The sequence below is a fragment of the Hemitrygon akajei genome, chromosome 13, assembly GCF_048418815.1.
Source record: "Hemitrygon akajei chromosome 13, sHemAka1.3, whole genome shotgun sequence".
Taxonomy (NCBI): domain Eukaryota; kingdom Metazoa; phylum Chordata; class Chondrichthyes; order Myliobatiformes; family Dasyatidae; genus Hemitrygon; species Hemitrygon akajei.
Window position 1 is genome coordinate 77,249,375 of NC_133136.1, and position 27,163 is coordinate 77,276,537.

The 27,163-nt window shown below is 38.8% G+C and overlaps 1 protein-coding gene across 4 annotated transcripts in view; it reads left to right on the plus strand.

Annotated features, from left to right (window-relative positions):
- kcnip4a (potassium voltage-gated channel interacting protein 4a) overlaps positions 1-27,163 on the plus strand; it is a 1,148,311-nt gene that overhangs the window by 311,974 nt on the left and 809,174 nt on the right. Inside the window, exon 1 of one of the 4 annotated variants that reach the window (XM_073064916.1) lies at positions 17,732-18,072. The exons of the other annotated variants lie outside the window; for them this stretch is intronic. Coding sequence (XP_072921017.1) covers positions 17,985-18,072 — 88 coding nt within the window. The 5' untranslated portion in view covers positions 17,732-17,984. Of the gene's footprint in view, positions 1-17,731; positions 18,073-27,163 lie in introns of those variants that run through there. 4 annotated transcript variants of the gene reach the window in all.

Below are 27,163 nucleotides of genomic sequence, written 5' to 3' on the forward strand. Positions count from 1 at the left end.
CTAGAATAGCTGTGAGCATTGCACACTGTTTCAACAACGGTAGTCTGTATGGAACACCAATCTGAATGTTGGAGGCTGAAGCAAAATATTATATTGTGTTAAAATTTCACTATTTATTTATATGCTGATGATGAAATGTGTTTCTTTCCTATTGTGAAATTTCCCACTGGAAACTGTGATTTCAGCTGAAGTAAACAGCAAACAGTCCTGGTGGGTGTTTGATACATTTTCACTTCTTTTTGTTCTTCTGTAATCTTATATCACTCTTCTGCTCTCAAATCTGCAAATTGAGAGCACTGACATGCCCTATTTGGCTCACTGCTAATGTCCTTGTAGAAGGTGTTACTTTGCTGCATAGGCATGGCTATTCCCATTGATCTTTTTCCTCTCCAGTTCTATTGCACTTCAAAGGACATACTGAAATAAAACTATTGAATAGGACCAACTGGGCCTGATTTGATTTCTTGTACAGATATCCAAGCATTTTATTTTTCATATACATGTTGAAGCAGCAGTGTCTAATATAGATAACAGACACATTAAAGTATTTATTTTTTATATATCAAATGTTATCACATAGCCAAAATAAGTGGACTAACTTATTTGCTAAAACAGCAGATATGGTATCACATGAATATATTAATTGATTGGAGAGTGGTATAAAAATAAAATTCAACTCCTTTATTCTTGACATAATGAAAATACCGAGGGAAATGGAGGACAAATTTTTCTGCATGCATACATTTTAGTTCATATCACCGTCAGAAATTTTATTGAAGTTCAGAAGGAGTATCTGTGTATCCCAATGGCCATTTTAAATGGCTAAGGTCAATTGGGCACATGGAGAGCTGCTCCTATCAGTGTGGACTCCAGATGAGCAATAAGTGGGCAATTTTATTCCTTATTTTCCTATCTCCTGTATTTTAATTTAGTTCTGTATTGACTTTTGCTCTTTGTATGCAAGTTGAAGAATGGAGTTTATCTAGGAGAGATCTGTTGAAGAGGTTTGGTGGGATCAAACACCCACCAGGACTGTTTGCTGTTTATTTCAGCTGACATCACAGTTTCCAGTGGGAAATTTCACAATAGGAAAGAAACACATTTCATCATCAGCATATAAATAAATAGTGAAATTTTAACACAATATAATATTTTGCTTCAGCTTCCAACATTCAGATTGGTGTTCCATACAGACTACCGTTGTTGTAACAGTGTGAAATGCTCACAAATTAATTAATAGGAAGAATCTGGATCTCTTGTCTTTCGCTGCATGGACCATATGATCACTTTCATTCTGGTCATTGCTTTTCTAAAGCAGCATAAATACAACTATTAAAGCAGAACAAGCAAGACTAACAAATTCCTCCTCTTCATCCATTGACAATTATATGTTATGAAGTCAATGTTTTTCTCTTCAGCAATGCTTACCTTCTGCATGTCTTCATTTTATCCTATCCAATGTTGCTAGTACCACCTTCATTATTGTGATGATTGTGTGTAAAATGTACTTATTTGCTACACCCAGCTCTGGAAAAAATCTCTCTTGTTCTAAATTGTTTCAATCTTTCCTTTGCCACACATCAACTTGTCAAGAAGAAATCACTACTGGTGCTTTCAAGGCCCCCATTCTCAGTTAGCACCTTATGGACAACCTGATGACTTCCAGCCAAAGGAATCGCAGAGTGTTCACAACAACTGGTTTGCTTCAATTTCTCCACAGCTTCCATGTTTTGAAGAGGTTTTCGTCTTCCTGTCTGAAGGATCCAGGGCAGGTTTGATGAGAATGTCCAGAAGATGCAGGAGCTAATTAAGAATAAACACCAAGTGGACTGGAAGCCTCAGTAAACTTAAGGGAAAGGAAAACGTCCCAGTGACACCAGCAGCACATGACCTAAAGTCAAGTTGTGGGTGGAAGTGTGTTGGAAACCAGCAACATTCTGTCAATCGCATGTCAAAATTCTCCAGTACTGTGATAATACCTAAGGATCAAACATCCAAGGTGTAGTGTATTTAATATTTCAGTAATATTGTAAATATATTGTTTGATTACATATCAGAATCAAGTTTAATATCATTGGCATATGTCATAAATGTGTGGCAGCAGTACAATGCAATACATACTAGTAGAAAAATATGTAAATTACATTAAGTGTGTATATATATATAAAATAGTTAGTGTGTATATGTGTGTGTATGTATATATATATGTTAAATTAAATAAGTAGTGCAAAAATAGAAATAAAAGAGGTAGTGAGGTAGTGTTCGTGGGTTCAATTTCTATTTAGAAATCAGATGCCAGAGGAGAAAAAGCTGTTCCTGAATTGTTGCTGTGTGCCTTCAGAGAAATGAATACAATATACATCCTGAAATTCTTTTTCTTCGCAACCATCCATGAAAATAGAGAAGTGTCCCCAAAGAATGAACGGCAGTTAAATGGTAGAACCCCAAAGTTCCCCCTCCAGCTCCCCGCCCTCCCGCGCACAAGCAGCAGCAAGCAACAACCTCCTCTCCCCCCACCAGTAAAAAAAGGATCGGCACCCACCACCGAGCCCTCCAGCGTGAGCAGAGAATCAGCAAAGACACAGACTTGCCGTTACCGCAAAGACTTTGTGTTTCATCCGCTATTCAGCATACCACAGGCTCTCTTACCCTAATAAGGGAGAAGGAGACGTCTCCATTTCACAGCGAGCAGGGAGACATAACAAACAACTCCCTGGCTTATGATGTTAAAAGTCCGTTACGTCACGCTTTTTTTTCAAGCTCTGTGCCCAAAGATCTGGGCACACAGCTGTAGGTATTCCAACTCCCCCAATGACACACGGGTCTCCTGCTATGACACCGACCTTCCATCTGCCAATCTCTGGAGCCCTGAGATCCTAGGCCCCAAAGCCGAGCCTGCATCTCCAGATCAGGGTCTCCAAAAGAACCCTGGAAGGGAAAAATAAAGATGTTAAAGATGGAAATCGAGCTGTTTCTGAAGATGCAAGCAAAGGAGTCACCGTTTAACGTGATCATCACTCTGCTCCACAGTTGTATTATACAGTATACTCTGTGTATAGATAGTCACTAAAAAAATTAAGAAAAATCTAAGTAGACCTGTGTCCTGGCTCCTGCATTTTAATTTTGATTCGTTTCTGCTGTTACGAAACATGACATAAGGACCCATCGTGTTTAGAACCAGGCATAGTAGAGAACAAGGACAGAGATGCAGTTAATACATGTTGAACACCACCTCAAATATGATCCTGCATTGATTTGTGTGCCATTATCTCCATCAAATCACATATTATTCTGTCCAGTCACACCACTTATATCCCCTATTGATGACAAGGCCTTATGCCAACTGAAGAAAACAAGTTATTGATGGTGAAGCAGTAGATTTAATTTCCAAATCCATAGACTCTTATTCAACATCTATGTACACTTCTGTACCTTAATTCGAACTATAATGCCTTCACTTCAGAATCTAGAGATCTGTGTTGTGGAATTCAGATACAACCACAGCAGATATGAAATCCAAATTCAGTGAAAATTTGAGATGTAAAGCTACTATTAGTAAACAACAGAAAAAGCACTAGCGCTTTCTCAGCGTACAATGACAAATAAACTCTTCTCGGGCTTCCAGCCAGGTACAGGTATTGATAATAACTGACATTTCAAATGACAATCTCTGCCATCTTCATTAGGGATCGTGCTCTACTATTAGTAAAGTAAAATTCTGGGTTGTTTAAAAAACACCTAGTTCCTTAAAGATCTTTTGGATCTTTCCTTCCCAAGTCTGGCATTTATATGACTTCAGTCTCTCAGTAAAGTGTTTAAACAAGTCACTGATTCAAGATCAGTTAAGGAGCGGTAGTAAATTTTGAGCAAATAAGTTATACAATTGGTGTAAAAAATAGTATTGGCACAAACTACACTGAGAAAATGTTAACATGAAAAAACATAAAAACCATTTACTTCAGAATTCTCTGAGTCTGAATCACCAAATTACCTGTGACTTGCCCTAATTGATCTTCTGGGCTTCTTGTGTATTGTTGCCTGATATATCAATCTGCCAAAAACTAGATCATTATTCTTTTTCCATCCTCCTTTGAATGTGATAAAAATAATACCCCAACCTCGCACTTGAAAGTCTGAATTAAATTAATAATTCAAGGGATAGATTCCTCTTTTATTTCATGGAAAACATGTATAAATGTAATTGGATTTATTTTGTCAGCCAGTTCTGATTTCCCATTTCTTACTAAATCTAGCCAATCCCATTGTCCACACTTTGTCCCAAAATAATCGACATCTGTTTTCATCAGCTTCCTTTAAAAGGAGACAAAAGTTGCCTAAAAAATCCAAGTACTCTTTCATCAGTCAACTGCATAGGGTGCACATTACCTTTAGTAGTCTGAAAACGTTACCATGTCTAATTAGCTTTATCTATTTGCATTGGCTGAACACTTCAATAATGGATACTTATTTTTGTATCTATGTAACTTCTGTTAAAAAACTAGGACTATCCAGTCATTACTCTTTTTGTTTGAAGTATTAACCCATATTTTCAAAGTAAAACGTTCCATTCCAGCAATAAAGGCAGACCTTGGCAGCAACACCCACGTGCCAGAAATGAATTTTTAAAAAGCTGTCAGTAAACAAAAGTTAAGTACTGATTTGCTGCTTATTTACATTTCTGAGGGATACTTTGCTTTATTTATTTCTTTTTCATGGAATTTCATATTGGTTCTTGTGCCAGCTACAAAAGCAACGTCTTTCATGTTGAGCAGAGCTTGATCACATCCCAGCCAATTCAAATGTTACAACAAATTCCTAACCTCTCAAAACAAAACATCTGCAAAGAGATCGACTCTCTTGTAGACTGATAGTTGTGTATGCAAATCCTAGCATTATAAGGGTTCATCAGCCAAAAATTACTACTATTTAAATTTGTTACATCTTTTTGCTTGTTCATATTTATCTACATTTTAAATCATTAGCTATAAGTTATGTAAGTGGACCTTTAAGAATCGAGTGTATAGCAGTTGGTGTAAATTTTGTTACTTTGCCGTAGTAGACGCTGTTGTTAGTGGAGAGTTTACTGCCACCTGAGAAGGGTTTTTGTTGATAGCCCTGTTTCTGTTATTTGCCATTGCAAAAGGCATTCGCAGACACTACACTGGTGATGAAGACATAGCTTCTTCAATGGAATGACGATGACCTACTATGAAGAGAGTGGAGAATGAGGATCTTTAAGTGCAGCGGTGACAATCGAAGGCAGTGGACATAGTGGTGCAGAGTTTCCACCAAACAGACTATGAGACAGCTTGACGTGAAAGGTGGCAAGGAGTTTTCAGCTCACGGGCAGTGATGGACCACAGTGTCCCAGGCTGCAACTCTAATATAATAGTTACAGAAAATTATAATTCAATGTCTGCTGGCAAGAACATCAATTAGATAGAAACTTAACATTTTCATAAATTTCGGTGGCAAGCTATTCATGGTGTATTCAGGCAACATAAGAGAACCAGTTCACCAGAATTTGAGGACAATGGCTATGCAATTGCAAAAATCCACAAATAAGGCAAAGACTCGGCACAAGTTGCTGCATGAAGCAATATTAATTGAATCTGTCATGGTCTAAGCTAAAGCAGAAGATGAGACTGCATGAGTTGTAAGGAGAACTGAGTGTCTGCGAGTACTTTGTTGTTCACAGATTGTTGAATAGACTGAATCAAATGTAGACTGAATTGGACCCCATAAGTAAAGGCAGTGTTCCAATCTGGAGGCTGTTCAAATGCAGCCAGGAAGCTATATGCACTGTTAACTGATGTCAGCTTGATGTAATTCATCCAGAAAGTTACAAGTCAGTTGAAAGTAGTCAATAGATCGTGGTGGTATTGTAGTTAGCAGGATTGCATCACTGCTCCAGGAACCTGGTTCAATCTAGATCAGTTGCTGTTCATGTGGAATTTGTATAATCTCATTGCAAATGAGGATGGTTGCCTTGTTTTTCTTCCATATCCAAATGTGTACTGTAGATCATTTGGCTATAATTTACCCTTTAATGTAGGTAAGTGGGAAAAGATTCAAAGGCAATTTGAAAGATATGTGTGAGAGAATAAAGTCGGAGAGCCAAAGGAGATAAATTGAGGGAGGAGGGTCACTGTTGAATGGGTCTGTTGAAATTTCCCTGTTTAGAGCCAGTATGAATGGTTTGAATGGCTTTGTACTGTGTTCCATTCGTATGAAAATAGATGTTATATGACTAGTGTCCATAGAAAGTTCTGAGCAGGACACAGAATCACAAAGATGAAGAAGGCAGCAAAATAGAGATTGTTGCAAATGAGTTTATGGTATCCAGTAATACAAACGTATAAAAACATCTTATAAAAGTTGATACCAGTCATTAGCTCTGTGTTAAGTTTCATGTGCAGAGTTTTGTGTTCAGAGGTGATACTGAAAAGACATTGTTTAAAGATATGTAATTGAATGGGAAGCAAGAATTGCAGAACTGGATGTGGAGCCTGAACCAGAGATATGTTCACTGAAATTGTCAGTTCTTGACATGGAGACATGTTGTTTGTGGCTGATAATGGAGTGTTCCGAGATTCTGTTGGTCAAATTATAATTCATTACTTGTATAACTTCATATCCGTAAGGATGTCAAGACCATAACCATTTCTTCAATGCCAGCAAAATGAAAGAGCTGGTTACTGATTCTAAGGAAGCAGGATGGAGTACACACCCCTGCATGTGTCACTAATGCTAAGATGGAGATGGTCAAGAGCTTCGTGTTCCCAGGTGTAAATATCACCAATAGACTGTCCTGGTCCAATTACATATCTATGCAAAGAAGAAAGCACTCCACTGCCTCTACTTCCTCAGATGGCTAAGGAAATTTGGCATGTCCCCAATTACTCTCACCAATTTTTATAGATGGCATCATAACTAGGGCCCCTTGCACCCCATTTGTCTACGTGCACTGTACTACATTTTCTCCGTAATTGTAACATTACGTTCTGCATTTCAGATTGCTTTTCATTTTAAAATACCTCAATGCACTTATGTTTTGGTTGATATGTTGGGATGGCATGCAAAAAAAAAATTATCACTGTATCTTGGTATATGTAACGATAGTGAACTAATTTTGATTAATTATAATTTTATCAGTTATAGAAAGTATTAATCATTTTATAGGGTAAGTAATGTAATCATTAAAAATATACTACTGTCCCAAAGCAACACACACAAAATGCTGGAGGAACCCAGCAGGCCAGGCAGCATCTATGGATCTGTGTGACACTACCGCTACCATACAGTATGGTTTCTGATTCATTACTGCAGTCAATCCTGCCATCACTAAATAGCCTCAAATGAAGAGTGTATCACTCTCTTGTTTTCCAATATAGACACCAACACTAAAGAGCCAAACTACACTAGTAGATAATGAAAAAAAGGCTTTCTAAGAACAAAGTGAGCATACCAATTTATGCATTTTCATTGTAATTTCAGTATTTATTTTAACTTGTGGAAAACATCAAACATCAGAACATAATAGATAGTTATAGAATGGCATCATGAAAACAGAAACAAATTGAACAACCAAGGTAGAATTCTGTTATTTTTTGGTATTTGTCATTAGAAACACCTATGGATTAGCTAGTATTTGCAGATAGAGCGCATTATGCTGGTGTAATAATTGATTTGTGTTATTAGTCCTGTGCTGTTGTCTAAGAAGAATTTGGTGATAAATATAGCAGTTGTTTTAGCACAGATGCTGCATGAACTGCTGAGTGTTTCCAGCATGTTCTGCTTTTACTCAGGAACTGTCGTCCTTTGATTTTCATTTTCTGTAACTCAGCTTTGTTGTGTTGTGTGCTTTGTGCTCCAAGGTGATGACCCCCAGTTTCAATTTTACTTCAAGATGGAAAATATTTTAGGCGTCAAGAGTGAAAAAGCCACAATAAGCCAAAACCTCAATATTTATTCCCTGGCTGATGAAGATCGAATAAGAAAATGCACATGAACTATTGTTATTAGAATGTTTTTTACAGAAATAAACTGAGGCACTATTCATGTCTGCATGGTCATATGCTCGAGGGTAGCATAGGGCCACGGCTGATGTATTTTAAAATTCAAATTTGTTGTGAAATACTGATGAAAGCTCATTAATATTAAACTGACCATCCTTAGATAATAATAGCCCAAAGTACTTTCACAAGTAGGAGAGAGTGGGAGGTTGGTGCTGAATCATTTAGGTGCAGGAAAAAAGTGACCTCACACAATTGTGCAGCAACCCATACACAATAAAATTATGAGAAGAAAGACAATTTAGATGTTGTTTTAATTTTACGTGTGAATTAATACAAAGATAATATTCTTTATTCCCAGGACATTCAGTATTATTCTCTAGTCAGTTTAGAATCCATGTGGGTTTGTGCTATTGTCAGCATTAGTTTGTCCATTCTAAATTGCCCTTGGGAAAGCAATAATGAATTGCCTTCTACAATTGCCACAGTCCTTCTAGAGATATCACTCTAACAGTGTCATTAAGAGGTTTCACAATCATAACTCAAAAACATGAATATTGACATTATAGAAACGTAATTTAATCCAGACAAATGTGAGGTAATGCTTATTTTGACATCAAATACGGCATATATGGTTAATGGCAGGGCCCTTATCAATGTTTATGTATAATATAGGGTGCAAGGAGAGATGATCCATGAAAATGATGATAGAGCTGGAGGTGGTGTAGCATGGAATCTGTTCTTGGTTAGGGGCTGGCTTCTCCCATCAGTGCTGCCCTCCAGTGTTTGACTGGCAGAATGACAGTGAATTGCTGGGAGCTGTATCATCAATTTGCATGTTGCTCAGGGACTTGGACGATACGTGTTTTGTTGTGTACTGATATGTGTGTGTTTTTTTCTCTCTTGCAATTCTGAATGTACGTTATGCACCTAGGCCCCTGAGGAATAGATACTTTATTGATCCCAAAGGAAACTACAGTGTCACAGTAGCATTACAAGTGCACAGATATACAGATATTAGAAGAGAAGTAAGAAAGAATAAAAAATAAATTACTTCAAACAGTCTAACAGGAGGGGGTCATCACTTCCCCGGCTACGAGTCTGTGGTGGCCAGTGCTATCATGTTTGCTGTTGTGTGCTGGGGCAGCAGGCTGAGGGTAGCAGACACCAACAGAATCAACAAACTCATTCGTAAGGCCAGTGATGTTGTGGGGGTGGAACTAGACTCTCTGACGGTGGTGTCTGAAACGAGGATGCTGTCCAAGTTGCATGCCATCTTGGACAATGTCTCCCATCCACTCCATAATGTACTGGTTAGGCACAGGTGTACATTCAGCCAGAGACTTATTCCACCGAGATGTAACACTGAGCGTCATAGGAAGTCATTCCTGCCTGTGGCCATCAAACTTTACAACTCCTCCCTCGGAGTGTCAGACACTCTGAGCCAATAGGTTGGTCCTGGACTTATTTCCACTTGGAATAATTTACTTATTATTATTTAATTATTTATGGTTTTATATTGCTATATTTCTACACTGTTTGTGGTTGGTGCGACTGTAACAAAACCCAATTTCCCTCGGAATCAATAAAGTATGTCTGGCTGTCTGTCTGTATAGGTTTTTATGGAGCCTAATGGCTGAGGGTAAGAATGACCTCATAGAGAGCTCTTTGGAGCAGCGCAGTTGTCTTAGTCTATTACGAGAAGTGCTCCTCTGTTCAGCCAAGGTGAATGCAGAGGGTGAGAAACTTTGTTCAGCATTGCCAGGATTTTCTATAGGGTCCTTTGCTGTACCCCAGCCTCCAGTGGGTCCAGTTTGACTCCCACAACAGAGCCAGCCTTTCTCATCAGTTTATTGATGGCTGTTGGCATCTCCTGTTTTGATGCCATTGCCCCAGCACACCACTGCGTAGAAGCTTGTACTGGCAACAACAGGCTGGTAGAACATGCGAAGGAGAGGCCTACATACTCCAAAGGACCTCAGTCTCCTCTGGAAGTAGAGGTGACTCTGGCCCTTCTTGTACACAGCTTGTATGTTGGTGTTCCATTCAAGTCTGTCATCCAGGTGCATCCCCAGGTGCTTGTCTTCACCACATCCACATCCTCACCATCAATAGTAACAGGGAGAAGTGCAGGCTTGGTCTTCCTAAAGTCCATCACCATCTCCTTTGTCTTACTGATGTTGAGCTGCAGATGATTTCGCTTGCACCATTTGACAAAGTCCTCCACCAGGACCCTGTATTCATCCTCCCTTTATACACCCAACAATTGCTGAGTCATCAGAGAATTTCTACAGATGGTACAACTCAGTGTTGAATTGAAGTCTGGAGTATACAGGATAAACAGGGAAAGAGCCAATACTGTCCCCTATGGGGCCCCAGTTTTGCTTATAACCATGTCTGACACACAGCTCTGAAGCCACACAGACTGTGGTCTGCCAGACAGGTAGTCCATTATCCAGGATACAATGGAAGTGCCAACGTGCACTGAGCGGAGCTTTTCCCCAGCAATGAGGGCTGTATAGTATTGAAGGCACTTGAGAAATCAGAAACGCGATCCTCACTGTGCTGCCCTGCTTATCCAAATGGGAGCAGACTCTGTTCAGCAGGTAGATGACAGCATCATTGACTCCAACGTACTCCTGGTAGGCAGGCTGCAGAGGATCGAGGGCTGATATGACTAGAGGTTGGAACTGAGCCAGGACCAGCCTCTCTAGAGTCTTCATGATGTGTGAGATCAGGGCCACTTGGCTGTAGTTATTCAAGACTTTCAGCTGGCTCTTCTTGTGTACTGGGACCACTCATGCAGTTTTCACACAGTCGGGACCCTTTCCAGACTGAGACTCAGATTGAAAATGTCCTGGAGAACTCCACACAGCTATTCAGCACACTCCTTCAGGACCTGGGGTTCACACCTTCTGGTCCTAATGCTTTGCTGTGTCTGAATTTCCCCAGAGTCCTTCTCACCTACTCAGTAGTGAGGGTGAGTCCGTGACTGGGAAGACTGAAGGTAAGACGGGGGAGTTAGTGGAAGGTGGGGTTGAAGATCAGGATGATAGCAGTTGGTATGTGGAGGTGTGGATGGTAGATGCAGGGAAAGGAAGGATGTAGACAGTGGTAGCTGCTGTTGTTCATTCACGTGCTGAACTGGAGGGGGAGGGGGAGGAGGGGGAGATGGGTGTGCTGAGGGGGAATGTGAACAGGAAGGCAACTGTCAAACCTATTGAAGAATTAGTTAAATTCATTAACCCATTCACGGCTGCATTCTGAGGCTCTACGGCCATGCTGATTGAAGCCAGCATGTTCTTCATGCCTCTCCACACCTCCCATGTGCTACTTTGCCCAAGCTTGTTCTCCAATTCTCTCCTTTAGCCACCTTGACCTTCTCCTTTAGCCCCCTCTGCACATGTTTCAATTCCTTCCTGTCTCCTGATCTCTTTCTGTGGTTGTGAAGAGCCCTTAAATCACTGGTGACCCATGGTTCGGTTGCAAACAGTCCTTAATGGTATTACAATCAGAAAGTCCGTTAAAGTCCTCCCCATATGGTTCGCAAAGCACATTCCAGTCAGTAACCTCAAAGCAGCCCATCAAAACCTCGATGGCCTCTGGAGACCATGACTTTACTATCTCAGTGGTGGTTAGCTGTTGCTGTACTTTGGGCTAATACAAGGGCATGAGATGAACCAGGTTGTGATCTGATCTTCCAAGTGGGGAGAGCTGTGGAGCTGTATGCATCTTTGACATTTGCAGACAAGAGATCCGGTGTTCTATTTTGTCTTGGATGACACTTGACAATCTGATCAAAGGTGAATAGGGTTGTCGAGAGAGAAACATAGTTCAAGTCTCCAGATACTGCAATGAACACATTGGGGTGTCGAGTCTAAAGTCTCGCAATGGTGGTGTGTCTGACATCACACACAACATTGAGAGAAAACAGAAGAAATTCACTGGGATGTTACTTGAAATGGAGGGTCCCACTTACAAGGCTGGATGAGCTCGGCTTATTGTTACTGTAGTACGTGTGATTGAGTGGCCTTGTAAAGGATTACAAGGATTGCTATAAGGGGCAAGCTGATCAGGGTCTTCTTCCCATGATATTTTGATTGTTTGAATGTTATTTGCTGCTTAGTAGCTCAATCCCAAATGATGTCCAGGTCCCACTCAGTATGACTCAAGCTGTTTTCTTTTAGGGGTTGCAAATGTAACTGAACATTGTACAATTGTCAGTAAGTTGACCCATTACTGGTTTTACGATGAAGTAGAAAAAGATAGTTAGGGTTTGGATTCTGCAATAAGGTAGTCCTGCACTGAAACCCTGAGGTGATTTGTCTCCAAAATTAATCTTGCAGATATTAGGCATTACATCCAGTCAGTATTTTTCCTCGAATTTCCATTTGCAAAGGACATTCTCCTACTATAAAACTAAAAATGCAACCAAATACGGTTCAGTCATCACTGAAACTTGACTCCTTACTGTCTCATGCTAATAATGTCTCAGGATTCACTCATTGACTGCTTCATTTGTCTTTTAATGATGCTCCCTTAGAGAAATCATTCACACACTTAATCATCTTCGAAATGTGCACTGATGCCATTATTCTTCTCAATTCATTTCCATCATTATGCTGTCTGATTGCCAATGCAATACCAAGGTATGAATAGAAAAGCTGGAAAAAAAACCTTGAAGTTTTTTTCTCCACAACTTCTGCCATCCTCAGGGTTCACTCCCTCTGCAATTCCCTTGTCCCCTTCATCCCTTCTCACTAATCTCCCTCCGGGCACTTACCCCTGCAGGTGACCTAAGTGCCACATTCGCCCATACACCTCCTCCCTCACCTCAAATTAGGGCCGCAGTCGGTCCTTCCACATGAGACAATACTTCACCTGCAGATCCGCTGGGGTCTTCTCTTGTGCACGGTGATCCAAAAGCGGCCTCCTCTGGATTGGTGAGACCCACTCTAGTTGTAGAGACCACTTTGTTGAGCATATCTCCACTATCCACCACAAGCAGGAATTCCCGGTGGCCAAACATTTCAATTCCAATTCCCATTTCTGTTCAGACATGTTGATCCACGTGAAGATGAGACCACCCTCAGGGTGGAGGAGCAATACCTTATATTTCAGCCGGGTACCCTCAAACCTGATGGTGGGAACATTGAGTTCTCCCTCTGCTGAATGAATTCCCCTTCCCCTTCCTCTATTCTCCACTCTGACCTTTCACTTCTTGTCACCTGCTTATTACTTACCCCAGGTCCCCTCCTGCTTCCCTTTCTCCTATTGTCCATTCTCCTCTCCTAACAGATGCTTCCTTCTCCAGCCCTTGAGCTTTCCCACCCACTTGGCTTCACCTATCACCTTCCAGCTTTTTATTCTGGCATCTTCCACCTTGCTTCTCACTCCTGAAGAAGGTTCTCTGCTCAAAACTTCGACTGTTTATTCATGTCCATAGATGCTGCCTGATATGCTGATTTTCTCTAGCACTTCATGTGTGTTGCTTTGGATTTCCAGCATCTGCAGACTCCCCCGTGTTTATAACCCAGAAGTTAGTTTATTTCCCACTCCTTAGGGAATACAAAGCTCTCATACATTACAGATAGAGAGGAAATTTCCCAAGGAGGTTTACCCTGTTCATGGTATTTTTGTTTAAGAAATTAAATCGATTTCCATTATCCTGCTCTTTTTCATTCTTGTACCCCACTCTGTTTAAAATTTGACTACTAACCACTCAGTGAAGTACTGTCCCAGAATTTATAGTTGCCTGCTCAGTGACATTTGAAAAGAGATTGAATTTACTTTAGTTTGATACCCCAGTGTTAAAAGAGACTTGTTCACCTGTCCATTTGCAGCAATAGGATGCTTCTGAAACAATTTCATTTGCATGTGTGTGCTTGTTTTGGGGGTAATAAACAACAGCCCAAGGACTATTGTTGACTCCATAAATACTCCTGCTCTCTAAACTGAAATAAAATATGACAGCTACTCAAAACCATGTCCAGTGCCTTTGCAGGTTGTCAAATATTAGATGTTTCTGAATGTCAGAAACATTTAAGGACAATTAAACATAATTCACACTATTAACTACCGATTAAAATTTTATGTAAATAGTAACAGCACTTAAGAAATTAAAATTGTTTTAACAACTTTAATTAAAATCTAATGTTAATAAGAAATACTTATCTGCTGTGGAAAATGAACCACTATTTAGCTGATTTATGTGCTGATCCAAATTAAAAGATCAAAGACTCGAGGCTGAGGGCAAGGAGGAACAGTGTTCAGCTCACTACTCGCTTCAGAGCTGAACTGACTCTGCAGCTGTGGCCTGCGACCATTGGGCTCCTGGAGCAGCCTACTCACCTTGGCACTGAACAGGTTCCCTGGCTGTGGACTCACTTTCAGTGTGTTGTTTGTTTACTTTTTCACTGCTTGCAGGATTTGCTCCTTTTTTTTGCACGTTGTGTGTTAGACAATAATCATTGTGTGGGTTATTTTTAAAATGAGTCCTATTGTGTTTCCTTACAAGAAGACAAATCTCAAAGGTTGTATACAGGATACATTGTTTTATAATACATGTACTTTGAACTGAACTTGAAATTTGAACTTTATACTTGAGGGAAACCATGTGGCACAGAGGGTTGTGTTGCTGCATTACAAATCCAGTGACACATGTTTCTTCCTGCTCTCAAGTGTTATTTGTGTGGAGTTCATGGGCTTTCATTGGGTGTCCTGGTTTTCTCCCCATTGAAAGGTATGCAGGTAGGTTAAATCACTTACTCCTAGTGTAGGGGGATAGTAGGAGGTTAGCTAAGGAGAGATAATGAGTTCAAGGGTTTATGGGAGTGAACAGATTGCAGGAAAATGTGAGGGAAGGGGACTGATGGGGATGCTTTGGGAGCCTATATGGACTTAATGGGGTGAATTGTCTCCCTCTATATTGTAAGGAAATATGAATTAAGACCAAGTGTTCCCAATATGAAGCCAAACTCCATTGTATTTAATGGAGAAGCTGTCCAATATGGAATTAGATGTTCCTGTGGATTTCTCAAATTCACAATATCTGTGTTTGTTTCAATACCTGTTGTAGCTGTCAATATGTGGGAACATCTCAACGGTTCACTTCCTTAGTAAATATGCAAATGTTTCCTCACATCCTGGCCAAGTCTGTCTGAAGTTTCCTAATTACAATCTCACACTGATGCAGGTAGTCGTGTGAGATCTTAGCTTGGAGACCTTCAAGTTTGAATTACTTGGTCAGATTACATGTCAGTTTTTTTCACTTTCACTGAGGACTGTTTCATGTTTCTGTGTCTCATCCTGTATGTTCTGTCGTACAATTCTTCTACTTAGTTCCTTTTCTGACTCAGGTACCTCTTTTTTCCATTGTAAGTTTTAGAATTGCTCAGCTGGGAAAGGGAAAATAAAAGAGAAATAATCTATTTAATTTCTATGATTACTTTCAATTCCCTTTGTCCTACATGACCACAGATATCCCAATTGTATCTGTTTTAATCCTCAATCCCTTTTCTGACGTATTTTTTAGCCATACCTCAATCGACTCTTCATTCCACCACTGTCTATTTTACATGCAACTTACTTTTAAGGGACACTAAATTAAAATTAAGCAGGATGTAAAACAAGCCACTGGCCAGACATCCCCTATTCTCACCAAGTAGATTTAACTAAAAGTGCTCCCTTAACTTTGCTGTGGCAACAGAAGCTGTGGCTATATATTGAAGCACTTCAGCCTCCAAATCGGTTTATCTTTGCCAGTTCACACAATTTAAGTCTGCTCTCTCCTCTTCTCTATCCCTGGCTTTTGTCTTTACATTTGCCTTGGTGACACTGTTGCTGTTACTCTCAGCTAGCTGTTTGTTCTTTCATTTAGAATAGATTTGCAGCCTCCTCTGTTCCAGGAACCAGATGCCGCAGTAACACTTCAGAATTTTGCTTTTTGTTTTTCAGTTACTGTCTAGCCCTCCTGCATTTTCTGCTAATCTCTTTTTTTGCCTGATTTCCAGTCAAAGCAAGTTAGATATCAATGTTGAAGTGCTTAAAATATAAGTAGGATAACACTTTCAAGTTTACTTATTGAGCTATTAAAATTAATTTCTGTGGATAACCGAATCCCCATTTGTTTTGTTCTCCTTGTCCTCATCCTCAGCAACTCAAAATCACCATCTCTTCAATACACCTTTGTATGCCTCCTCAAGTATTTTCCCAACTCCTTTAATGCCCAGTCCCTCATTCTGAAGCATATTTTCATATTAAGCATTGCAAAAGGAATACATTTATATCTAGGTTATCTTGGGTCCCCATGGTGTAAGTTAGTGACCCAGATTTAGCATTCATAATTATACAGCTGAATAAAATTCCTTACAGCCTATTGGTAAGGATGGTATTTAACCAGACACAGTTTTTCTACTACAGGCTAGTGTGCTTCATGATATTTTCCTACAGGTGCTTCACCACATGAGGACTCTCGGAATACTCTGTACATTCTGTTGACAGGGATATGTTACAATAGCAACCTGTGGGAAAGCATGTAATTTTGGTTTGACTTCAGCTCACCGTGCAAATACATGTCACTTTTTAGAAAGCTGCATTTTTTATTCTGCACTTCCTATTACATTGAGGAGACTTTTCAGAATTTTAAATTAAAGAAGTCCTTTCTGAAGATCAGTACACAACTTGCTATTTTGATTACAGTGAGCATTTTAACCTCCTTACCTGGTTCAGCCCATGCCGTTGCCAACCCTGCATCATTCCGGGTGGGTTTGTTTTTGCTACATCATTCAGTATTAGAATTACATGTAAGGTCAGATGCTAAAGTCACTTACTCTTGACGTCATGAGGCTCCTGGGTTTTGAATTTTTAATAGGGAGATAAGCGACTGGCCAGCAGGTTAGAATCCACTGAGCTAGCTGCAGTGTACTCTTTATTTTGGGGCTTCTCTGAGAAAATGAATCCTTGGAGCTTGCTCAAGGACATTGACAGCAGATTACTGTCATAATTGTTACTGGATGCAAAATAAAATCAGTTTTTATTTTGTGGAACAAATTGGCTTTATTATAACAGGTGACAATTCCTCATAAATCTTCATTATTAACATTCAGGCAGTAATGCCCAGAGGTATTGTGAATAAAAGGATCCTTTTTACTTAGTCACAATCATGTTGTTTTATGAACTGCTGCAGCAACCCAGTAATTGATGTTTTATCGTTATTGTGTCTCATTTAGGTACTATGGGTAAAAATTTTCCATTAGGATTACATTATAGGGCAGCATCATCCAAACATAATGCAGTGTCAAATTTATGCCTTTTTTTTGCAGAATCATGAAATAATAAATATGACTTTTGTTATAGGTGACGTTTTCCTATCATCTCAGACCTCATTTTATTTGAAATCTTTCAGGTCATCTTACCTTTTTGTACACAGCAGTGCTTTAAAGCTTTGCACTTCTTAAATCGCAACACATTGTGATCTGTTTGCTCTGTTGGTGCAGAGTGCTAATTACCCACTCTTTTTATATAACACAGAGTGTTGTATGACTGCCTCATCACCTGCTGCCATGCTTATTCTTTGATAAGGACATATTTCAGTAGCTACACTGGAGGAACAGGCCCCACCCCCAGTCAATGGTCTGTGAGGATAGAATATCTACAGACGCTGTGTGAGTCAGTAATATGTGAACTGCTACACTGGCAGCTCTTATCCACTTTAGACATTCAGCCTCAACCGGTCAATGCCTGCTGCCACAGCTGACCTGACAGGAAAAGGGCCGATTGGACAGGAAAATTAGTATTTGCTTCCCTAGCTGAAAATTTATTTGACAGATATCTGAGGTAAATCAAAAGGATTTTATTTCAAGACAAGTGGGACAGCAGCCTGCAGTCTGAACTGTGGAACAAGTTTTCTGTTACAGACACCTCTCCTAATCTCTCTATTTTTGCACGAAGAATTTAATCCAGGCTAGCATGAGTGGCTGTAGGAAAAGGTGTAAGCGTGAAATTGTGAAATTTGCTCAGTACCTGTTCAGGTTTATTACCGGCTCGCTAAGCACAGGTAATTCTGTGGGTTTTCTTTTTATAAATCAGTCTTACTTGTAAAATGTTATTTCAGCAGAATGGTGTTAAAATGTGCTTTTGGGACTGTTTTACTTGTGTTTTGTTCTGGTTTGATACTTGTTATTCTCTGAAGGCTGAACACATGGTTCTGTTAACTGTATTGCAGTGAAGATTTTAAATGTAATAAGAGCTGTTCAGGATTACTAGATAATGTGTATTCATTCCAGTAGACGTAGAGTGTGAAATGAATTTGTAACATAAACATAGTTATATTAGATAAAAGTAGATTGTGTATACTCCTTCATATTCATTATGGATAAGGAAGCACAATGTTTATAAAGCTGCTGTAGAGTTGGATCAAACTTGTTGCATTAAATGGTGCTTTAAGTAAGTTATTAATATTTGAAATGTTATGTGAATGATCCTGTTTAATTCATCCTAAATCTTAACTATTGAACTGATCATTTTTACAACTTGCTGCATAAGTTGAGCAGAGCAGAAATGCTACTCTACAAGCTTTGTAATACACTTATAACAAAACATTGGGATGTTTATGTGATAGCCTTTACTTCTCAGAACAGCATGTTCAGTAAATCTCCATACAAAATATTTAATTGAAAAGCTTTGTGGCAAGAAACGTCTAGCCAATGGCATATTACTCAACAAATTTAAAAATATGTTTAACTAATCTAAAATAGTTTGTTTACATTATCAATTTGTATTAAAATTATCATTGTATATGATGTAGTATTATAGAGGTTCTTGACATGTCACATCTACAGTGCTGGATAACAGGGCAGAAAGTATTGTTCTCTGCAATAGTGTTTTATATTTAGAGTTTTCTCAGAGTGGGGAAATCTGTAAGTAGTTGGATGTTGCACCATTTTAATGAACTGATTGTCAGTTAAGAACTATGACTGATGTCTCTTCTCCAGCCACAAAATATTCTTTAGTACTTAAAAACATTGTTTTAGGGTATTACAAATGAACTTACACCACAAAATAATTCATTATGTTAGCATATTTATTTGTTCTTTACTTTATTTCTCACATAGGAATAACTACGGCTTCACTATAATCATGTGACACCATTTCCAAATTGTGGTTAGGTGTGTGATGACGTCACAGTTATAATGCAGTCAGACAATAATCCTGCTGTTGTGATTTAGTAATAGAGCACTAACAGAAATCTACAAATACATTTATCCTGATGACTTTACAGAAATCACCAGTCTTTATTCCTATCTTGTCCAGTAAGTCAAGGAATACAATATAAAGTGTCATGAATCTTCACCCATAATATTGTCTGCTTTTAATTTTTGCAGTAATATTTTTGATAAGGGTTTACAACTTGAATCTAGGTCATTGCAAATTATTATAGCATTGGCTTCATAAATGCAAGAGGGTACTGTCTTTTCACATCTTCTGCATTTTCTGATATGCATATAGTGTTTCTCAGTAGGCTCAAAGAGATGTTAATCTCTTCTTGATTTTAACTGTTCAAAATTTATAATGCAAATAAATAAGACTTGTATTATTTATTATCTCATTCTGTAAACAGAAGTAAATTATAACAAAACACCAACTTCACAGACTCTGAAATGTTTAATCATGAGTATAAAACAACGCAATAAAGCAATGACCTGTCCATTAGGTGCAGTGCCAAGCACATTTAAAGGTATGATATGCATGAAGATAGGAGATAGACCGTTCAATGATATATTTAGAGCTTTTTGTTGCTCATCACATTCTATTGAGGAACACAAAATATCTTTGTTATTACTTTCTGTAGTCAACTGCTATTTACATACTTTGTATATAATATTATTGCATCCTTGTTTATTCTGTTGTCTTAAATAGATTGGCCATCAGAGCCTACTAACTTGTAATTAAATTAAAATACCCAAGTTGCTGATGAAGAAGTGTGAAATTTGCTCCCCTGGTAACTATGATAGTTGAGTTATCAACCATTTATGGGAAATGCCTGCTTGCAAACTACAGCCACAAATCTCTATCTCATTACTGCAATCTGGATGAAGATTTTGCATCTGCTCTTTGCTATCTTGTAAAACAGTTTGTAAAACACATACCACAGTTTTGTATTTATAGTTGTGTGTTGCCTTAGCAACAAAACAAACTATTAACCCTTTGAGCATGTGATAAGTCTTGCATGAAAAGCTTCCTTAAAATGGGACATTGCACAACACCATTGCCATAACTTACTCGTACTCTTTATGCTTGGGCTGCATCTACGTAATTTAAAGATGGTATTTATAAAGGCTTCAGCTTAAACTCTATTTTCTTCACACCACTGGTGTACTTTAAACATTTGTATATTGTAATATTTCTAAGCAGTAGATGATAAACAAATTCTGGAGTTGATTCTGGTGTCAGTTTCAGCATCCTTACATCAATGAACTCTGTCTCTCTGCAATCTTGCCATGTGCTGGAGTGATTGGTTCTGTTACATGATTGCCAATCTGAAATGTTAACTCTGTTTTTCCCTCTAGAGATCCTGTCTGACCTGTTAAGTATTTTTGGATTTCTTTCATCTAGATTTTATTTTTGCTTTTAGATTACAATGAAAATGGCCTATAAATGTGCTAATTTGTAGCTTCCTTATGTTCCCACTTTATGGCAAACATATATAATATCTGAAGACATTTAAATGAATGATCTTCATGTTAAACCATAGCTCAAATTAAATGCACTTGCTATGAAATAAATACAGAAAACACTAGGAATTTTTAGCAGGCCAGGAAGCATGCATGGAGAAAGATGTTTCAGGTTGATAACTTTTCACATAAATTGTTCATTAGACTTAACCTGATAAAAGAAAATCATTGGCCAGAAACATTAACGCACTTTCTCCCTCCACACTTGCAACCCGACTGGTTGAGTCTTTCCAGAGTTTTGTTATTTTTATTTCACGTTTCCGTTTTTTGTTTTGCTTTCTAGTTAGAGGTGATATTGTTTGCTTTAGTGCTGTCACTAATCTTAGTCATATACAGTTAATTGGGAATCAGATGTGCAAATTATATTTTTGAGAGCATCATCATATGTATGTTGATCTTCTGTTTTTGGTCAGTAAAATGATAAGACAAAAGTAGAGTGTGAAAGTATCTTAGTCATCAGTTAGTTACCTAAATATTTGTGGTACAGGAAAGAAAAGAAACGCAGCAATATGGAAACACTGGCAGCTTTGTAAGGATGTAAAAACCATGACAGTGATCAGATAATTGCTTAAGAAAGCAACTGATAAAGTCAGTTACAAAAAGACATTGCAAGAAAGTAGCACCCATTTATGATTTGTTTGGAGACCAAGGAGAATGTGAGTCTGGTGTGTTTTATAGTATATGACAACATTCTCAGCAATTGCTTGAAATGAAATAAATGTCTATTGAAGCTGCAGATACAGCAGAATGCTGCCTTGTGAATGCACAATTCTCGGGAAGTCCGTGGAATAATTTTAAATGACGTTGAAGTAAGAAACATCCATGCAACAATGGTGGATTAAAGAAAGTTTTAAACATCAGTTTTATTTGTCACATATACATTCAAACATCAAAACATACACATGGAATGTGGAGGAAACCCACGTGGGGTGAATGTGCAAGCTCCTCTTTAAATAAACATAAACACAGTGGAATTACAATTGCCTGCATTCATCATGGTAATTTTACACTACAAATACAGATACTTTATTGTCACCAAACGATTGATACTAGAGCGTACAATCTTCACAGTGATATTTGTTTCTGCGCTTCATTTCGCTAACATTTGTACATATGATGGCATTGGCATCATCAAGCTGAGTTTTTTCAAGCTAGATCAGCAATTTCACTTACAACACCCGTTTTCACGATGAAAGCTCTAATTGAGATCCACAGATCTGAGCAGCTTAATCCATGACTTTCAAAATAATTGCAAGTAGTAGTTCAAGTTGCAAAAATATTATCTATCAGAATCTTAGTTTCTTTGTGTCATAACAAATTTTGGACCAGTAACTGATTTTTGGTTTTGTAAGGCTATTTCAATTATGCTTCATGACTAATTAAGTACTACAGGTAGCAGCTAAAATTGTTTAGATTTTGATTCAGATTCATATTCACATATATTTATCATGAGTATTGGGACGTAATGAAATGCAGCAACAACCAACACATCTCAGGGTGCTCTGGGGACAGCCTGTAAGTAGGTAGGCCTCCGTTAGTCTCGATAAACCATGGATTTGCGCCTTGGAAAGTTTTCAGGGCACAAGCCTGGGCAGGGTTGTATGGGAGACCAGCAGTTGCCCAAGCTGCAAGTCTCCCCTCTCCACGCTACCAATGTTGTCCAAGGACCCATAAAGCTTGGCACCGGTGTCATTGCAGAGCAATGTGTGGTTAAGTGCCTTGCTCAAGGACACAACCACGCAGCCTCAGCCAAGGCTCAAACTAGCGAGCTTCAGAACACTAGACTGACGCCTTATCCACTTGTAAGTATTGCCAAGATAGCATGCCAGCACTGTGCGACAGAACCGCACAGAGCACAACAAGTGACAAGATAACAGAACAAAACGAGACCTGCTATTCCCTAAATGCACTCTCACAGTCCTCCTACCCCAGGACACGTTGTCTTTGGCCTCCAGCCTCCACGGACTCAGACTTGCAGACACGGGGCCTGCTGACTCCCAGAGATTTGCAGAGTCAGGGTCCAGCTATCAGAAGTTGACTTCCAGACTAGTGATAAACCTTTGCCAATGACAACCCATGATGAGGACCCAAACAGCAGGCATTAAACTCCGACTTGTCTATGACAGAGCCCTGAGCAGTAGACCTTGAACACCAGTCTCATTGACCTGCAAACCAACAGTATTTGATAGCTCCCATTTATTTCTTAGCAGCTTTCAAAGTTCAATTTAAATTTATTACCAAAGTACATATAAATCACCATATACAACCCTGAGATTCAGTTTGTTACAAGCCTACTCAGTAAATCCAAGAACTATAATAGAATCAGTGAAAGACTGCCCCCAACAGGGCAGACAAACAACCAATGTACAAAAGACAGCAAACTCTGCAAATACAAAAGAGAGAAAAAAATATAATAATCATAATAATAATAAATAAGCAATAAATATCAAGAACATGAGATGGTAAAATCCTTGAAATTGAGTCCTTGGGTTGTGGAAGCAGTTCAGTGATGGGGCAAGGGAAGTTGAGTGAAGTTAACCCCACTGGTTGAAGAGCCTGATGGTTGATGGTTGAGATTTGTAGAATGGAAACATGCTTTTCAGTTTCACGTGATAACAATGAGTGGCTAGTGAACTGAGTACAGTATTGTCCCAGGCAAAATGTGGTGGGATGACTTGACTGAATCTCCACAAATCAATGAGGCAATTGAATTGTTTCTACACAGATCGAGTAAATACAAAAACAAGCTGCTGGGTTTCCAAAGTGTTACATCTGAGTTTGACTTCTGAGCTTGGTGCTTTTTAAATCAACGATTAGAATTAGTTGTCCCTTTACCCTGCCTGTTCACTGGAATAAAGTGTAAGGCTTTGTCTTGCAGATTTACCCAAGGGGGAATCTTGGCCCTTTAAACAAGAGTTAGTTACATATAATAAGACTTTTGGATATCTACATACTGTATCTACAATCATTAATGAGCATAGAATTTCTATCACTCATCTCTTTGAAACTTTACCCAATTCTATATCTGAAACAATTTTCCATTTTCTCAACTGCAGAGTAGTGCTGTGCCTTTTCTATCTATGCCTATCATCCCTACTGAATAAAAAGCTATAAAATTCCTCTTATCCTAATTGAGCGGTGAAACCCTACTACTCATCTCAGAGAAGAACTTTGGCTTGACTGTTTTCACACCAGTCTCACTATAAGATCAATGATTAATGTGTTCTTTCCTAACCTGTTCGCTCTTCACACACTTTCACTTATGTTTACTAATGTCATTAATGATACTGTATACTAATCAGCGATAATGAAGGATCATTGTTGAGGGAACTTATTTGTTATTGTTGAGGAACATATTCATGCTAGATTGATCAGAAGGCTACATCTTCAGTCTTTACCTACTTGATTTCAGAAGTAAAGAGGTAGTGTGTCATTTCTCCTGGTGTTCCGATCATACTTACAGTCCATTTTCTGCCTTCAAATCTTATTCACCTGCTAATGATATTGCTTCTCCACTCCCTCTCTCTCCTTTCCCATTCATTGTCCTTGCCTTCCTCCTGCACCCTTGTCAGCAACTGTTCAGGGTATAAAATGTGCACAAGTGTTTATTATTTCACATCCCTTGCTTTGCCAATGAAGGCTAATTTCATTCCTGACCAGGCCCATTTGGCATATTGTCCATTCTGCATGTTCTGTGACTAATCTTGTCATTTCACTTAGTTTACATCCTGTCAAAATTACAACTTTCTCTAGATTATTGAGACTACAGTAGATCCAATTGTGACCCATTAGCTTGTCACCTTCTGTGTACCATTGCCACACAATGTAACTATTTTCTTCCACAGATGTACATATTACTCTGTTTTTGTCATCATCAGCAGCAGTATAAAACAAAGGATATGAAAAGATGTTTGAACAGGGTTACTGTTATTCAAATAAGTAACTAATTTTATTTGGAAACTGTAGAACTGTGTTCATTGATGTGAGGTTTTTAAGGTTTCTAATGAAGTCTAATTTAAAAATGAATGAAGGTAGAATGCAAATTACATAATTAATGTCCTGTTTTAGTCCCATAAACAGTACTTTAGAATCTTGTGAATCCTGTTCAGTTTTTGTCTGATGCATTCAGATGCCAGTGGCGTGTTATTGTCAAGTTGTATTTTATCTGCACAGTCAGGTTCCCGACTGATAGAGCATTTTACTATCACCATCTGAATGTGTAATTTAATCACTGCATCCGCTGAACTACCGACAGTGATTGCTCAGAACTAATCAACTGCCTACAGGTTGGAATTCTTGTGGCGGATGTATTATCCTGAAAGTAGTTGTACTTCCATTTTATTGGCTTCAATTGCTAACTAATTATTCTCAATGGAATAAACAAGAGGGAATACTGCAAAGCACTTATAACCTTCACAAGAAGATAACTGTTTGTATGATGTTCCATCGAGACTGACGCTATTTACTATGGATGAAGAGATTCATGAGGTACTTGAACTACATACGCTGGAGCAGAAATACTAGGATTATTCACGTTATCAATTTAGACTGAATGACAAAGGTGGCAGGAATGACAGTTTATTTTGTTGAAGTCTATTTTAAATGAATATAGGAAGAAAGGAGAGATGGAAAGAGAATATTCCTTAAATGGGTTATGATAACATGAAACATTTTTTTCACAGTGATTAGATAAGGCAAAGATTAGAGCAGATTGGATCAATGAATCAAAGCATAAGAAGAGACAGTTATTTGGAGAAAGTGCTGAGTACTTGAAATTTCATATTTCTGGTGAGCACAGTTGAATACTTGTATTGGACTTTAGAGTCGAAGAGTTGTACACCACAGAAACAGCCCCTTTTCAATGCAGAGTTGTACACCACAGAAACGGCCCCTTTTCAATGCAGAGTTGTACACCACAGAAACGGCCCCTTTTCAATGTAGAGTTGTTCACCACAGAAACGGCCCCTTTTCAATGCAGAGTTGTTCACCACAGAAACGGCCCCTTTTCAATGTAGAGTTGTACACCACGGAAACAGCCCCTTTTCAATGCAGAGTTGTACACCATGGAAACAGCCCCTTTTCAATGCAGAGTTGTACACCACGGAAACAGCCCCTTTTCAATGCAGAGTTGTACACCACGGAAACAGCCCCTTTTCAATGCAGAGTTGTACACCACGGAAACTGCCCCTTTTCATGCACTTGTGTTGCTCATCGGTAAATGTGTGTTGTTTACACCTTATTACTATTTTTAACATTGAGTCTTTTGGAATGCATTTCTAGTCACTATTTGGAAATTAAAATTAACATCAATTTAGATGATCTGTTCTTCTTATATGTAATAGAAGAAATAACCTTTGTACCGCAACCTGTAAGGTAGTCCAAAGCTCCAAGAATTAACCTGCTCATTTATTTGTTGAGAGACAGCACAGAGTAGGTCCTTCCATACCTTCGATCTGAGCTGCGCTGGCCACCAAGCCCCAATTTAACCCTAGCCCAATCACGGGACGATTTACTGTGACCAATTAACCTATCAACCAGTATGTCTTCTGACTATGGAGGAAACCCGTGTAGCCATGGGGAGAACGTACAAACTCCTTTCAGACTGCGGCAAGAATTGAACCTACCTGTACTCTGAAGTGTTGTGCTAACCACTGTGTTACTGTGCCGTACCAATCAATGAGTCAGCAGTCTCAGGAGTTATGTTGATTGTGCTGATTGTGAATATTCATTGCTGAATATTCTGTAATTAGGCAGAGTCTTCCCATTCTGCATTGTAATGGCAAGCACTCAGTTGTCCAGGCACTATCTTGCATAATGCATTGCCATCAAGTACAATTAGTGGGTTTCGCTTGACTATTCTATGGAGTTAGCAGTTTTCTTTCCCTGGGCTGGTGATTGGAAATAACATCCTGCTTCAGTGATCCCTATACTTCAAAGGAAGCAAAGAAAGTAGAGTTTCTCCTCAGGAGGCTGGGAGACCACTGCAACCAGTGTTAGAACTCAATAGGCCAGAATACTCTCTATGGTAAGGTGAGAAAATAGGAATAGCTCCCACTGACTGTTTGCAGTTTCTCTACTAATTCTTTTAATAGATCATACCAATGTCACTTAAACTTCCTGACATCATGATCACATCAAATGAGCTATACTGATATATTTCAATTGATTTCAGTTACTTCACTCATTTTGCTATGTAATTCAAAGTTAAAATGATCAGCAGTGTTTAATATCTCCAATCACAGTGAACTTCAAAGAAAGTTGGTGGTATATTCAAGAGAATGTGCTCCAATTCATTATTCAGTTCCTCAAACCATATGAAGATAAAAATTAGGTACGGTATGGTAATTTTTTCTAATAATTGGATTTTTTATTACAAAATTAATACACAGTCTTCCTTCTTCACCATACATCTTG